The sequence below is a fragment of the Antedon bifida genome, chromosome 9, assembly GCF_963402885.1.
Source record: "Antedon bifida chromosome 9, ecAntBifi1.1, whole genome shotgun sequence".
Lineage (NCBI taxonomy): Eukaryota > Metazoa > Echinodermata > Crinoidea > Comatulida > Antedonidae > Antedon > Antedon bifida.
The window spans coordinates 19,097,073-19,115,547 of record NC_136234.1 but is presented as its reverse complement, the minus strand read 5'-3'; the positions used below and the strand labels follow the sequence as shown (position 1 = coordinate 19,115,547).

General features: G+C 30.2%; 1 protein-coding gene across 6 annotated transcripts in view; it reads right to left on the bottom strand.

Moving 5' to 3' along the window:
• Positions 1–18,475, bottom strand: part of LOC144852238 (synaptosomal-associated protein 25-like) — a 72,928-nt gene that overhangs the window by 9,447 nt on the left and 45,006 nt on the right. For 3 of the 6 annotated variants that reach the window (XM_078710012.1, XM_078710011.1, XM_078710009.1), the window contains 4 exons: positions 17,455–17,496; positions 15,048–15,096; positions 1,257–1,374; positions 309–443 (listed from right to left, as the gene is read on the bottom strand). In XM_078710012.1, coding sequence (XP_078566138.1) covers positions 309–443; positions 1,257–1,374; positions 15,048–15,096; positions 17,455–17,496 — 344 coding nt within the window. Of the gene's footprint in view, positions 1–308; positions 444–1,256; positions 1,375–10,680; positions 10,730–15,047; positions 15,097–17,454; positions 17,497–18,475 lie in introns of all 6 variants that reach the window. The other 3 variants (XM_078710014.1, XM_078710015.1, XM_078710010.1) reach the window with 1 other exon arrangement.

The window sequence follows — 18,475 nt, the reverse complement described above, 5'->3', positions numbered from 1 at the left end:
CATTTTTTTTGTCACATAAAGTATGATAGTGTAGACAGAGCTTTACGGAGGGAATGCCAATTACAGTAGAAGATGGCTTAAACCTTGCTTTCTAAACCAAATCTCATAAGATGGAGGTCACGAAGAAAAATCATGGTATTGTGGCAAAGTCTGGATTTGAACCAAGGACCTTGGAATTAGTATACACATTTAACCGCTGAGCTATTGTGCCATATATGTATTAAAAATAGTTGCAGGGATTTGTTGCATTAAATAATATTCCTCTCAATTTCATTTTTAGAGTGCCATTTAGAACATTCAAAAGATACCTAGTAACATAGGAAGAGTTGCCCGCACAGGCATCTCTATCATCGCCTACACGCATCGGTTGAGCGCCCGTCGCACCGTCATTGTTGCCTTGCCATGTCTTCTTGTAATCATCACCACCTTCAAAGTTAAAGATCCTAAAATTTGAAAAGAAAATAATTATACAATTATTTTCATTCATTTTCATAAAAGATCAAACAAGCACTTCTGTAAAATTTAACTTCAAATACATCTGTCTGAAAAATACAGTAAATTCAATTAATTATCTGACTAATGTGTTTACAGTATTTTCTGTTAATTAATTACCATTTGATAGTGTTTACATTCCTTATGTAGTAAATTGGCTACAAAACACACAGTCAAAAGATTTATATCCAATCATAAATGGTATTGCAGCCATTACAGAAAGAAAGACAATTTTCAACAATGTGTGTACGGTATTTTGTGTGTTAATCAATTAACATTTGATAGTGTTTACATTCATAAACTGGCTACAAAACACAAAAAGATCTATATTTATGTCCAATAAACATAAATGGTATTGCTAGCCATTACAGAAATTAACAACAATTTTCAATCCAGTTAATTGCCAGGTCAATTTCTCATATGACCTTTATTATACACGTTATTGAAATTGCTTATTTGATCTCTTATGATTTGTTTACAGATTACTCATAGAATTCGAAAATTAATTTATTAATTTCAAGAATGATATCAAAGGTTCAAAGGTCGCTCAAAATCAAGGACTTGTTTGGGATTTGGGACGACCGACGATCTACTACGTCATGTTAATTCACGGTAAATAATTGTGCGCATGTGGAAAAGTTGAAGATATGCTTCCTCGCTTTATACATAGTTTTGGTGGCGTCTAGCTCCATGCGATGACCGACGACACATCAAATAACATGACCTAGGTAATAAGTAATCGCAAATCGAAAGCGCCCTATTACTTTTTCCACGGGCATGTACATATTCCGCAACAGGCTTCTAATCCAGCTAAATTCTCTTCCGCCTCCTTCATGTCGGCATTAATTTGGTCCAGACCTTCTTCGATTCGGTCCAGTTGCTCTGAAATAAAGTTAATAACATACCATGTCATTTTAATATATTAAAAAATCATTCACGAGCCAGAATTTGATTTACCTTTAAAATAGAAAGATAATATATCTCAGACATTAATTTAACAGCCAAGTTACGTCACGTCTAAATGGCATTCAAATTTTTTCCAATGATATATATTTGTCTTTCTAGCTTTAAGGTAGGTGTATGCAAATTTTTATTTTGCAAGTGTTACATGGAGTTAGTATTGAGAAGAAAACCAAAATTACACACGTACACAACAAGTTATAAATACATTAAAGGCTGTTATCATATAACAGGTGGTTTGTCATTTGTTCAAAAATGATTCACTGATTTTAGTTTTTCGGTGAATACTTCATTTAAATTAATTGTCCTCAAAATTATCTCCATGATGTCGTTGCATTGTAAAAACAACTTTATCATTACTTGCAATAACTTCAAAAGGCTATATATATATCTACTAACAACATCGCCATGGTGATAATAAACAACATGAATTTGTTGTAAATTAAACCATAAAACTTTATTACAATGTTACTACGGTACTAAACTAAACGACAAAGTTTTTCCATGCGACAATTACAATGGTATTACAATAGAAGACATAGTGTCTATATAAATTCAAACATTTTATAAATAAACTACTAAACATTACAAATAATATATAAATACAGAGAAAATATTTAAAATATAATAATTCTACATTTTGTGAAAATATCTAACAAAATGGAGAACAACAAGGGTACAATGTGAAGAAATTATTAATATTTATTGAAATAATGATTATTACAAATAGTAAATATATGGTAGGAACATCACTGACACAGAATAAAAGTGATTTCAAACATACAAAAAAAACAACAAAAAACACTAATTAGCATAATAATAACAATATTAATACATGTATTAATATTGTTTTCCAAAAACGGATCAATAGAGAGATACATGCTCCTAACAACATAATGGCCAAATACCTATTTCCAAAATTGTGTCCCTCCCCACCCACCCCTCTATTTTCAACATCTAACATTCCCACTAATAAAATCTTCCATATTTTACCTTCACTTTTAAAAGGTATGGTATACCGGTACGCGCAATATATTATCAATATATATTTTAAGGTCTCTATATTTCTAATAAATATATACCTAATTATGCAAATTTTGGGAAAATATTTCCCTTCTTTTTTGGTGCAGAATTTCATACATATTTAATATAAACATAATATTATTATCTTTTCACATAATAACAATTTGTAATTCACTAATAGGCTAATGCGATTTATGCAAAAGCCCACACCAATGAAACGAAAATTAAAAATGCTGTCCTTATGTCATTCTTGCAATTACTGTAAATATGTTTTCCAAACACATACTAGATAGATTTACGATACCTAATGACAACACATCTCCATCTCAATAGTAACAGACAACAAAATAATTATCTACTCAGTCTCAATCTTATATTATGTTAACTTCTTAAGGGTTTTAAAGTCTTTACAAAACCAATTACATCAAGGTTTTTAAGGCTTTTACAAAGACAAGATAATTGTTCCATTTAAAGACATTGCATGTTCAAATATAATATTAGCACTATGTTTGATGGTTTTTCAATTGATTTCTTTAATAGTATTTTGCTTTCCATCTTTCTGAAAACTCATAAATATTTATTACTATTATGCTTCAGAACAAAGATATCCTATTTGTCTATTCTATCTCTTTAAATGTGCATCATTAACATTTTTTTCATATACAGTGGAATAAACTCACCAACATGACAAATAAACTTTATCATGCTAAGTTTAATTTGAGGGAGTGGAGTAAAACAGTTGTGGGTCACACTCTGGTACTTGTTTAGGATTGAACCTTGACCTTGAGATTCAACGGCAAGCCTGTTACCCACCAAGCTACAGCTCTACTACAATAATTTTCTTGTAAATACATGTGTGTTTTCTTTTTATCAGTTGTTAATCAGTTTTAAATTATTTATTTAGTATAAGATCACTGTATTGTATTTTTAGCATCTACCTACAGTATATTCAGTAACTTTTTAATTTTCTTTCACTAACTTCTATTTCTTACATTACTGTTTGAATCCATAGAAAACAATAGTAGCATGATCTAGGATTTTGAAATAGTCGGCCCAGGGGTATAATGAATGCTAAGCTACCTAACGTCCTATTATTGTCATTTTAAAAATTTAGGTGTAGAGGACAGGGGCGGGTGGGTCCCCTTGGATCAGCCTATGAATATTTTGAGCTATCCTTCCTATGTGCTTTATGAGAGAAGCACCATTACATACTGGATCCTACAACCAGACGTACTAAATTTAAAAACACAAAATCTGGGCTTCGCAATATTTTGTAAAGTCATATCTTCTTGCAAAATCTAAAGCTAGCTAACTGCTTATAGTGATGTGATATTATAATCAGGCCCTAAAGTTAATGTATTTGAACATACACACTATAACAAAACTATAAATGGGTTTATCAATTAAATATTACAATTATTTACACTGTAATTACTAGCTCACTGCAATACCAAACAAAAATCACTAAGGATAAAAATTACTCAAAAAATATGACATCAGGAAAAAGATACGGAAACTGGAAACTTTATTTCTGTGTAAAGGTGATAAATGTTATGAAATGATAATAATAATGATGAAAATGTAGAAAAAGACTATAACTATGAAAAACAAATGATGATTAAAGACAACGATGAAACAACAACGATAAAATCTTGTGAAGTCACAATAAACCAATGAAACTATTCAGTGATAGAAAAAAATGATGATACTGATAGCACATGTAGAAACTTTTTGATTGGACGATGCAACGTCAGAAGTGACGAAGTAACAGAGCGTATCAATCTTCTACAAAACACTTACAAACCATTGCTGTTGTGATAGACTTGTTGGTATAGGGTTAAATACCACTATTCAACTTTGAGAATTTGGTGTATTGCATGAAGCTATCACAACATAGATTGGTCTGTGAGCATGTGCAGATAATCATAACAATTTTGCTTCATCACAGATGACATTACATCTTACAATTGAAAATTTCCAGATCAAAAAGTTCCTGATAAAATGCAATACAAATCGGTGGGAAAAGTAAAAAGATGTAATTGGAAAGAACGCAGTTTTATATTTGAAATACAAAACAATTCTTCTTTTAAAAGATCTTGATAAACAAAAGAAGTAGAAAAGAATATGTAATGAAATGTTGATGGTTATCTATGTAAAAACATCAATAGACAGAGAAAAAAGAATGAGATGAGACTATGAAATATTTAAAATTTGTTTTTTAAATCATGTCATTAATTAAGATGTCTAACTCACAATAGTAAATGTAGAAAACAATAAAATACTCTATGAAGTAATTAATTGTTGTTTAAAATCATGGCATTAATTAAGATGTTTGACTAACAATAGTAAATAATAATAAAATGTTTACTATTCATTATACATTTGTTGTTACTGATTATGATGAATTAATGTATCTGTTGTACTAAAAACACTAATCCAAACATCAAGAAGTTCGCTGGTTGTTGACAAACGTTTGACACTGATTATGATGATTTGTGGCGATGATGATTATGATTATGATGATGAGTATAATAATGACAATGGCAAAGATAATACCAGGGAAGAAAAAATTACACTCTTCTGATGATAGTGGTATAAATTATTTAAAATTTAAAAAACAAATCAGCAAAAATAAATCAAACTTGCCGTAAACCTAACTAATTATGTTGTAAACGCTTGTCATGTTTCGCATCTTCTAAAAAATTGCGCTAGTGAATTTTAAATGAGATGATAGGAAAGCAGGTAAGTCTTGAAGGATAAGATATTAATAAAGGTGATGGTAATGTATGAATATGCTATCTTGACCTCTTAAGCATTCTTATACGATTCAATCTAATTGCGATTTCTATTATAGAATGGATCTCAAGAGAGAATGTCTCTCTAGTCATATGTGAATATTGCCCTTGATATTGATAATCTATATATAAATTTATGTAAGGGCAAAATTCGGTAAGTCACGCATTATTTCTAGAATGTTTACTCGATGGTATATAAAGTTGGTTCGTACTTTCGGTACTGATTTTAACCACCTGATGTAACTCTGTTTACTAATTAAATTGAGTTCGATAATTAGTTATTGACGATTAAAACGAATTTAGGTTCAACGATTTGCCCCAAATAGGGGTGTTTTTCGATCGTGGTATACACTGTCTAATGGATGTCCATCTTGAAAAATACCTGCAGACAATAATACGAGGATGCTTCGCATTTTCCTATCTCCTCCTACGATAATTGTTTTTAATGGCTGAAAACCGGTTGAACAGCTCAAGTACAGCATCATAATGTTGAAGACGATGTTTACTGATGATATAATACATTTTATACAGAATAGAATTCTACTACAAAATGATAAAGTTCTAGATGGACAATTAATTAAACTTGGTACAAATTCTACTATACATTTCAACAATTATGAAATTCATTAATTATATTAATAAATAATATACAGTTCTACATTCTCAAATTTTCTAAGAGTTAAGATGATTACTAGAGACAACAATGTTCCATTGAAACTATATCTAAATTAAAAATTTAAATAAACTATTATATATACTTAAAAGATAACAATTTACAACATAAACACAACTAGTTTAATGAATATTAAAAGATGAATATTCAAATTTAGAAAGTTTTTAATGAAAATTAATATTAATAGTTTTAGAAGATATTGAATCAACATTTACAGCTACACAATCACAAGAAGAAAAAAAGCGTACAAATACGAGAAGCAAAATATTCTATTCTGAAAACAAACAGTGTTTTCAATTTTGAAGTATATTTTCAATATTAAAGTATATTTTCAATATTATTAGTATATTTTCAATATTATTAATATATTTTAATATTATTTAACAATTTAAATTGAATTATTGAAAAATAATTTTTATTTTTTGGGTTACAATATTTTATTTCTATAGTCTCAAAATGCTTCAAATTATTTACACTAACTTTGATTAAAACAATTAACCATTAATAAAAAATTAATTATTAATTAAAACTTATAAATTAGCAGAAAAAATATTATAATTATAGCTTTATTATTAATATTTTGCTAGTCTAATTTTCATCAATATTTCTCACTCATCTGGTAAAGTAATCAAGCTAATATTAAATGTAGAATTGATGTTTCATTCTGTAAAACTTCTAGCCTAAGGGGCACGACCCCATTATAAGAATCTTGAAATGAATGTTTAATTAAATTATACACTACATGTATAGTATATTACTTTCATAACATAAACCGTAGTTTAATCTATAAGATGACTTTTAATATATGTGTATAGCATTAACAAGAGACAGTAAATTAACAATGCTTTTATGCATATTTGAAATAAATTCTGCAAAAAGTACATTGGCACCTAAACGTAGGGCTAATAATGAATGATTCATCTATACAGTAGTAGAACCTCTTATTTGGGACATCCCTATTCAGTGGACACTTTGTTAGGTATTGAATGTGTCCCTTTAATAGGGATTCTACTGTATATAAATGACATTCAACTATTCCTATTTACTGTACTAATACTTAATTCCTCACTTCCTCCACTCCTAGATACTTCACTCTCCACTCCTAGATACTTCACTCTCCACTCCTAGATAATTAACTCTCCACTCCTAGATAATTAACTCTCCACCCCTGGATACTTCACTCTCCACTCCTGGATACTTCACTCTCCACTCCTAGATACTTCACTCTCCACTCCTAGATACTTCACTCTCCACTCCTAGATACTTCACTCTCCACTCCTAGATACTTCACTCTCCACTCCTAGATACTTCACTCTCCACTCCTAGATACTTCACTCTCCACTCCTAGATAATTCACTCTCCACTCTTAGATAATTCACTATCCACTCCTAGATACTTCACTCTCCACTCCTAGATACTTCACTCTCCACTCCTAGATACTTCACTATCCACTCCTAGATAATTCACTATCCACTCCTAGATACTTCAGTTTACACTCCTAGATAATTCACTCTCCACTCCTAGATACTTCACTCTCCACTCCTAGATACTTCACTCTCCACTCCTAGATACTTCACTCTCCACTCCTAGATACTTCACTCTCCACTCCTAGATACTTCACTCTCTACTCCTAGATAATTCACTATCCACTCCTAGATACTTCACTCTCCACTCCTAGATACTTCACTCTCCACTCCTAGATACTTCACTATCCACTCCTAGATAATTCACTATCCACTCCTAGATACTTCAGTTTACACTCCTAGATAATTCACTCTCCACTCCTAGACACTTCACTCTCCACTCCTAGATACTTCACTCTCCACTCCTAGATAATTCACTCTACACTCCTAGATAATTCACTCTCCACTCCTAGATACTTCACTCTCCACTCCTAGATACTTCACTCTCCACTCCTAGATACTTCACTCTCCACTCCTGGATACTTCACTCTCCACTCCTAGATACTTCACTCTCCACTCCTAGATACTTCACTCTCCACTCCTAGATACTTCACTCTCCACTCCTAGATACTTCACTCTCCACTCCTAGACACTTCACTCTCCACTCCTAGATAATTCACTCTCTACTCCTAGATAATTCACTCTCCACTCCTGGATACTTCACTCTTCACTCCTAGATAATTCACTCTCCACTCCTAGACACTTCACTCTCCACTCCTAGATAATTCACTCTCCACTCCTAGATACTTCACTCTCCACTCCTGGATACTTCACTCTTCACTCCTAGATAATTCACTCTTCACTCGTAGATAATTCACTCTCCACTCCTAGATACTTCACTCTCCACTCCTAGATAATTCACTCTCCACTCCTAGATACTTCACTCTCCACTCCTAGACACTTCACTCTCCACTCCTAGATAATTCACTCTCCACTCCTAGATAATTCACTCTCCACTCCTAGATAATTCACTCTCCACTCCTAGATACTTCACTCTCCACTCCTAGATAATTCACTCTCCACTCCTAGATACTTCACTCTCCACTCCTAGATACTTCACTCTCCACTCCTAGATAATTCACTCTCCACTCCCAGATAATTCACTCTCCACTCCCAGATAATTCACTCTCCACTCCTAGATACTTCACCATCCACTCCTAGATACTTCACTCTCCACTCCTAGATACTTCAGTCTCCACTCCTAGAGACTTCACTCTCCACTCCTAGATACTTCACTCTCCACCCCTAGATAATTCACTCTCCACTCCTAGACTCCTAGACACTTCACTCTCCACTCCTAGATACTTCACTCTCCACTTCTAGACAATTCACTCTACACTCATAGATAATTCACTCTCTACTCCTAGATACTTCACTCTACACTACTAGATACTTCACTCCCACTACTCTTTTCCCACTCAACTTTGCACTCCCTCATACTTGTCCTACCACTACTATTTGCTGGTCAATGCCACACTCCTGGATACTTAATTCTCCCTACTCTTTCTGGTCCCCACGCTTGGATATTTTACTCCCACTAACAGATACTTCACTCCCACTGACTGATAACTCAGCCCACCATGGATAATTAACTCCCAAATAATTCACTCCCACTCCTGGATACTTCAATCCCACTCTCAGATAATTCACTCGATCTCAGTTCTCAGTGCCCCGCCCTAATACTAATTCACATCCTAGAACCTTCATATACTATACTCTGCCCATCCTGCATCAATAATCCTAATATTTTGAGTAAACCCTACACCATATCATAACACTATCTAAGTTACAACCATAACACTAGTACATATGCTATCAGCTTGCACGCATGTAATTTCATTTTAATGAACCTTTTGATTGAAAATCAATTTTGCGTTAAAACCAGTCTCCAAATGATTGCCTTCGATTCGTGCGATTCTCTTTGAATTCAGAGTCAGTCAAGCGTATCCTCTTGATAATGAGGTAAACTCAAGTTCCTAATATGATCATAAAAAACTAATTTCATTTTTCAAAGAATGGATGATTCAAAAAGAATCCTTTAAAATGAGGTGATTCAATAATCCTATGTTTGTTTGCCTATACTGCTATTTTTTTTCCAAATTAGCATTTCTGCCAAGTTTTAATGTTCAGACTAGTTTCACATTCAAATGGAATTATAGTTTTGTATAATTCAGAAGTAATTTTAAAAAACTGATAAATTTCAACGAACAAGCCTCATCAAATTAAATATTTTGTGCAAACTAAATGGATGGCAAAAAAAATATTTGAAGATAAAATCTGTTATTAGAAAATTGAATAAAAAAATGTTAACAATCTCAATTTTGGTAAATCACTTGCTTTAATTGAAAACATGTCTTCTAAGCGTTATGAATAGTTAGTTTTTATATATGTATGACATCCAAAGCATGTAATTCATCTTAGAGGTTTTCAAAAAATTGTTTTCACAAAGCTAAAGTAGAGTTTTAAAAAACATTTTTACTGCAAAAAGAATAAAGAAACATAAAAGCATCTTTTTTTTAAATTTATAGGACACATGATATTAAAAAAAAAATGAAGAGACACAGCGATAAATAATCTGAAAGTATCTAATGAAAAAATAACGAATAAATATTGCTGGTTACTGTACGTTCACACGGTTACAAACCGTCAAATTAGCGTTGTCATTTATTTCATGGAAATGTGGTTAGAGATCATGTCAACACTATTCTACTGCAGTTACTGCAGTAACTACATTTTTGACCGCAATAACATATACGAATTTAGCTGGTTTTAATCAGTATCAGTCAGAATATGATCACCCAACAAGTAATTGCTAATTAATTGCATAATCAGGTTAAACTGTAATGAAAATGTAGCTACTGCAGTAATTGCAGTAAAATAATTTTGAAATGGTCCCTTTAAGTTTTGAAAATTAATTTTCGATAATTATTATAATCTCAAGCATCATTTAATTTCTGAATAAAAATCACAATATTTTATTGGTTGTTGGTTGTTTAAACAACATTTCCATCAAATTCAATAAAAGGTGCACAAACTATCTACTTAAAACGAACTACAGTAAATTAGTTTGTTATAAAAGGCGTCGCCAAAAATTATCAATATTTTCAAAGAATTCAAAGGGAATAAGTTGTTCGTTTGATAAAAACACTGAATTATATTCTTCTTTTTTTCATTAAGATAGGGATACAAAGAGAGCCTTTGTTGTCTTTAAAAACATTGATGATTCTGAACGACCCCCTTAGACATTGATAAAAGGGTTGTATAGGTTCACCACCTCCTTGTTCATCCAACATTACAAGGGTGTTCAGACCCGAATCCTTCGCCTATGAAATGCAATGAAAAGTGAAACGAAACGAAGAGAAAAGAAAATGTCAAACGTGGTAATGAACATGCAGTCATAATGGCAAATAAAACACTCATTGGTTGAAAGAACAAACGTAATCACACCCCCATAGTAGAAAATGTCTAATTAAAACTATTAACAACGTTTTTATAAGCAAACAAAGGGGATTGTAATTCATAAATGTTTTAATAATTTTAAACTGAAAACCAACATTTCAAAGGAGTGATTTTAAACAAAAACATGAAATAATACATGCAAGGATAAAACGAAGAATAAACAATCAAATGAAACTAGGATATGCTTATATACATGAAGGAAATGCGTGGATGAATAAAATTAATTTTCGGGAATGAAGATGAAAAAATGCATAATTATGAAAGGGAAAAAAATCTGCATACATCAACACAGGTGTAAGTTTTATGCAAATCGCATCTTAATAATCCTAGTATTAGTCTTAATTACAAATCTTATCTAACCTTTAATCAAATTAATGGTACTTATAAGGGTTAGGAGGTGAGTGAGTTCCCCTTCCCAACACAATGAAGAATTTAAAGGAGTACTGTATTTTAGCAACTAACTATCTCTCTCTACACACAAATTTCAGCCTAGCTTCTTCATTTTTCTCTTCAAAATATGTGGTTATACCTTAATAATAAAATTTTTATAATTATTTTTTCCCTCAAAAACTCTCTTATTATTTTTCTCTGAAGCACACAACCAGAAAAACAAGCGTTTATAAACATACTAATTCCAGTTGATGGTAATATTAATAATGAAACTTAGATATTTTATTTTCTCTTGCCATATTAAAATTTTTATCCAAAGTGTTGGGTCTAGGTGCTTAAAACAACCGAATAATGTATTTTCTAAATTTACTTTATAAATAAGACGTATTTAATCTTAAACTGATAGCCAAAACAAACACATCAAACACAAAACTAATTGTACAAAACACACGAAAAACGAACAGCAATCGTGATGTCCAAAAACTATTTTTACACTATTAATTAATTTGGCTATTTGATAGTGGCTGTTTAAAATTTAAATTGATTCTTTTTGTAATATGATACAAATTTCTTAATAGGTTTTCCTAATATAAATATAATATAATGTTCATGTATGGAGGAAAGTACTGTATTAATAAATTATTAATAATTCCATTCATATTAATTATGTAAATAATACAAGAAAAATAAAAAAATCGGAATATGGAATTGATCGGTTTCTTTTGGATTTATCTTTTGCTTATGTTGTTTTTTTTTTGTTTGTAATAAGGTCAACTCAAACAGCATAGTTATTTTTTTCTTCTAATTTATATATCAGGATTGATACTCCAGTAAAAAAAATGTAATTTTAGGTATGCATATATAATTTAATCATATATGAATAATTATGTACTGAAATGCATTACAGTACAATATAAATGTGAACTTGTTGTTCACTCAACCGTGCAATGTATAGTGGCATATCGACCAATAGCGCGGCATATATATTGATGTTATTAACAGTGTATCTTAGAAAAGGATTATATTTTGTTGTTATGATGTCACAAGCGATATGGAAGAGTTTTGTTATGGTAAATACAAAATTAATCATAATAAATTGATGGATTTATAAAAAAAATTATATATTAAAATTATATTTGTAAAAAAGAGGAGTAAAATAAATACATTTTAGGCTTGTTTACAAAATATATTAATTGTTAAAATTGTACACTATCAATTTAAAAATAGAACAATTTTTAATATTAAAAAAAGATTTCAATTTCAAGTCTATCTTTTGAAAAAGACAGACATTGAATATTAAAGTATGGTAATTTTTATTCCTATTTTAGAATTTAAACTATTACCGTATATTTATTAATCATATAAAAATTGCTATTCTAGCGAATATTAATAATTTATATTAAAATATGTAAATTTAAAAACATATGATTGACAATCTTGTGAACACACATGCCACTCAAAACTGACTACATCAACAAATACAAAACATTCTACAAAACATATACCGTAAATAATTATTATAAAATATTACCAGTAAATTAATTAAATACAACATAGTGCTTAATTAACTTCTTGCTAAATTATACCTTAAGTAAAACACAATCAATTTATTGTAACAAAACTTCCTCAATAAAATAAATAATATAAATAAAATATTAAATAATTAAAATTCAAACAGTCAATTTCTAATAAATCTCTAATAAAATATTATGAATAAAACAACAATTAAAATTCGTACTATTCTTATAATAACTTAAAAATACTAATCTACTCTAAAAATTAGTTTTTTATAAGCTATTCAACAAAAGAAATGAAATATTGTTAATTTTGACAATAATTTCACATCTTGTAAAACCATAATGCTTCGGTAGATTGCTATAGGAAATTGCTTGACACCAAGCCAATAAAATTTATTGATTATTTGGTATGCAAAAATACTACACTAGAAATGCAAGCATTCAAGCATTTTGCTAAATTGGGCATGGAATAAAGATTGTGGTATATATCATAATGTGTGTAGTGTAAAGCGGTCTTAATTTAGGCTTTCTAATTTCAGAACAATAGGTAGATCCCAACATATATAGATCAGGGGTGTTACTGTGTTAACATATACTATTAATTAATATTCCTACATTTTAAATATATACCAAAAAATAGTTCATAAATTAATTTTAGCTGTCTCAAAAGCGGGAGCGTGCCCCAAGGGTCATAGGTGAAAGTAGAGAAAATTTTTAAGCTCTGGCTTATTATTTGAGAGACTGAGGGCTTCCAGGAACACTGTTCACTAGTCGGATTTGATCTACCACAAAGAAAGAGATGGGTGTGTCTACATCAATTGATTCCTCTTCAACATAGCGGGTTATAGGGTCTTAATACATTTGAGGTATATTTACTGCTTCCAATGTTTTTACTTTCCATAAATAACACAAAGACTATCCTGAGTGAGTGAGTGGCCGAGCGGTTAAGACAGTGGAACCGTAATTACGTAGCCATAACATCGGCAGGGGTTCGAGGCTCACTCACTCCATGGTTCTGGTGGTAGAACGAGTCTTCTCGTCTTCTCGGATAAGGACTATAAACCGTAGGTCCAGTGTACACATCTAGCTTGTGTGCACTTTAAAGAACCTAGTACATCTTTCGAGATGAGTAGGGGGTTATCCCGGTGTATTAGTACATCACAGCCACTGATCATAACTGGGCCCTCTGGGAGACCAGTCTTTGACTGAAGAGGTTACCCAGTATAAATATATATTTCAATTTCAATTTCAATCCTTTATTCTATACAATGTCATTGTTATTTATTTCTTAAGCCAGTGAGTCTTAAACTAAATAAAGAGCCAATAAGGACTACTACTACTAAATAAATATCATTCATAAACCCACAACATTTCTTAACGAAAATGTAAGAGATATGTTACAATTTTTCCTATTAATCAGAGAACCCATCCCCCACTCTCCCACCCCCACTTTCACCCACACACTGCTCAATCTAATTAAGCACATACTGTTCGATGGACAGAATGGGAGGTCAGAGGTCAAGGTTTGCGAGGGAATGCAAGACAATGCATCATGCTAAAAAATGCGTTTTTCGTTTGCGTTTCAGTTTTCATGCTCGTAAAGAAGCATTCCCATCGACCAATCCCCATTGGATATTATTAAAAAATATACATACTTTTTCTTTATCATCCTAAATGAATTAAATAGAAACAGGACTGTGAAAGTCCTTTTAATGAATATGAATGAACCTGTATGGTATGGAAAATACTGGTTTGGTGTATATATTTCAAAGCAAGGAAAAAAATCTTGGAATTTTATTATTAAAAAAAACGTAATTTATTGATCATTAGAAATGGAAAAAAGATTAGATTTTAATAGAAAATAAAATAGTGTTTGATGAAAATGTGTAAAAAATGTGTTTTTTGAGTAAGAAAATAGAGGAATGAGGTTGGATGATAGATAGTAGTAAAAGATATAAAAAAAAAACATTTACAAAACAACATACACAGTCCGTATAAATATACACAAACACAGAAAAGACAGTAACATGAAAATGAAGAAAAGTTAATAGGCAAAAATATGAATATATTACATATTCATTCACAAGAAACGACGGTTTCCATCTGAATACAGTATAAAAATGCTGTGCACAAATGATGGACAGTACAATTTTCATACCAGAGGGTGGATGTACACATGATAAAACTTTCAACCAATGAGTGTTGGCAAAGCAGTGATTTAGTCATTGATTGACAATTGGCAGCTTTCATTTATTGAGCTGACTCCCTTTCTTACCTCCCTGTTCATCCAGCATAACAAGTGTCTTGATACCAACATCTTGGCTCTAAGCATTGTACAACATCACACATCATTATAACATTGTATAGCACACAGCATTATATAATAACATTTTATAAAAACAAACATATATAATTAGCAATATAAACATCATTTAATTAAAATATTTTAAAGCGAAATTTAGCATTTTATTTTAAAAATTTAATTATGTCAGTAAGTTAAGACATCCTTTTTCACAGTCCATTAGTTATTAATTAAAATTAATTTTAAAAAATATGTTTAGAAATATTGTAATAATATTATATTATAGTTATTAATTATTTATTTAAACAATGATTTTTTAATATATGCCATATTAGAATTAATTTTTTAGTTATAAGTTTATAAGTTTCTATCATCACAATCGTCAAATTTTTATTTTTTCTTCATGCATCAAAGAGCACGGTTTTATTTCAAATTTTATTATGTTGAAATATACACTTCCATTTAACTAACATTATTTAAACCGAAGAGAAAAATGTTGATTATAAGTGGACATTATAAATTCATAATTTCGATACGTTCATTCTATTTTGACTTTGTGAAAATTAATGTAAATCTTTCTTGACACCTTGAAATGAGGTGCAACCAGGCATACATTATTTCATCAACAAAGTGTGCTAACTCCCAAAGAAATGTAATGGTCTGTCGAGCATTTGGTTTTGAATTGCAGACTGCAAATTACTGTGTTTATTTTGAGTTAAAATTCAAGAATGTTCATTTTTCAAGATGCTCCCCCTCTTAATTTTGTGGATTTAACCATTAATATTAATAGGGTTGTTTTCCTTTTAATTAAACATTAGAGAATAATAGGTCTATGTCGGTTTATCCAGGTAAGCTAGGCTCAAACCAGAATGTATCTGTGGATTGAACCATTAACTGTGATGGGTTGTTATAAATGGAATTAAACTTTATAGAGAATAAAATAGGCCAATGTTGGTTTATCTGGATAATTATCTACAATTCAAGAATGTTGACTTTTCTCTCTGTTGGAATCTTGTGGATTGAACCATTAATATTAATAGGGTTGTTTTCCTTAAATTTAATATTAGAGAATAATATGCCTATATTGGTTTATCCAGGTAAGCTAGGTTCAAACCGGAATGCAACATATAGACTTTGGTTAGATATTAAATACAATTTTAAAAATTGCACAAACTTTGTATCGTTACATATCAAGTGCTCATGTGATTAAATATGATAAATTATTGGAGGTTTGACATGTACTGTATACATCTGGTTAAGAAGGAATTAAGATTTTTCAGCGTGCATAAATGCTGTGACGGAAGATTTAAATCACGACAGACAATTTTACATCCGATAGTTTAAAGGAGCGACAATTTTATTGGAATAACGAAATTAGCAATTTTACCTTCTTTTTTTCTGTTGGTTTTATGATGATATTCATGCTTCAACATTTTGAATTATTTTTATTAAATTTATAATTTTTGTTTAATGCCCAAGTTATTTATACTAATAAAACATCAAACAATATTACTATTATTATGTTAATTTTAATATCATTTATAATTGATTTATTTTTCTCTCTAGATTTTAAAAAGTTTTTTAATCAATTTCTCGTATCTTTCACACTATCTTACCTTGGTTTTAGGTCAAAACATTTGAAGTAAAAAAGATAGTTATCCACATATTTTTAAAAATATATAAATTAAAATCAGAAATTTTTACAGTGAAATAATCATATTTAATTTTTTTTTTTGTAAATAATCATAAAATTAAAAAAAAAAGAAGAAATTTGTCAATTATAAATAAATTAAATAAATAATAATAAATTAAAAATAGTAAAATGAAATTAATGTTGTAATAACAATTGGCATTAACAAGACTACATGGAACATTAAACCATTGATTTATCTATAGCACAAACATTTTATTTCTAAATCTATTTAATATAGCTTACAGTAAAAACTCTTTTAAAGAGCCACAAATGAATCTTTAATTTAATTTGCATTGAAAAACATCGTAAACAAAAATACATATAACATTTTTGTATGTCATTTGTTTGGGATGCGAAATTTCTAGCAGATTCCTAGTACTGTATCTATAATACGTATAGTATCAAAGCAAATTCTAAGATACAGTTGTCACATATTGTAATGTTATTTGAAACACCTGTATCATAGATCATAAGCGTAACATAATACGGGCATGAATGTGACACACATGAGATACTGTATTATAGAACTTGCCTAGGATACTGGACATAAAATGCCATACGGGTATGTGAATATACAGTAACAGTTGTGGTCCTATAATAGAGATTTTACTGTAAAATAAACTGCACTAAAACATAATGTTAAGACTAAAAGACAATAACTAATATCAAAGGACAGATAGAACATACCTCTTCCACAAGTGTGAGCATACGTCGTGTGCTCTCCAGAGACTATAAAAAGGGGGAAAAAATTTTTTTTTTTAGTATAATCATCAAGCAAATTATTATTTAAATATATTATAATATGAAATTATCATTATTATCAATAAACAGATTTCACATATATTGAATATAGTTCATACTAAATAATAATGAATAAAATATCTTTTTATATCTTGTTTGTACTGTAACATTTCAATTTGTATCGGTTATATTACAATGTTTTTTTACTGACAATAACTGACATGTTCACATATAAGGGATCGTGTAAAAATTATTCTACTGAAAGTCTTTTTTTTTATTAATCTTTAATAATTTTTCATGTTTTTTGGGGACAATACATCTTTAACCCTGTGGTCATACACTGGTGGGCAAAACCTATGATTTAATTATTTAATTATCAACATTAAACGTAATTATACAAAGACATATCGGATCTTTATTTAATCAGATAACCGCTTCGTTGTTGATTTTACTCAAATTGATCTTGTGGACGAAACCTAATCAACTAACATATCATGATAAACACTTGAGCCTTCGCTTGAAAGGTGGCATAAATAACAAAACTGACATTTAAGAATAAAGCTGCCAGATTATTATCACTAATCGGCAAGCTTATTTACTAAAATATCATCGTAGAAATTGTTGACGATTTTCTAAGTGTACGCCTAAGGTTAGCAGGTGAGAAAAAAGAAAAGTCATTCAAGCTGTAAATGAAAACTAGCATTGACGCCTTCCTTTACACGTTACGATCTCTCATAATTTTTTTTTCTAGGAAAAAACAACGTCAGAATTATGCTTTACATGGTAAATAAATATTTATATATATAGTACTAATAGTAGAGAGTTTTCGGTGGAACATGGTAAACCTTAACAGCTGATGTCATTCAATTTATTTGACAGCGTATTATTAGCGGACAGTTTCAATTTGAGATGGATAATGCATAAAAAAGAACAAAAGCATGCGAAATGTGTCATTTTTAAAATTTCA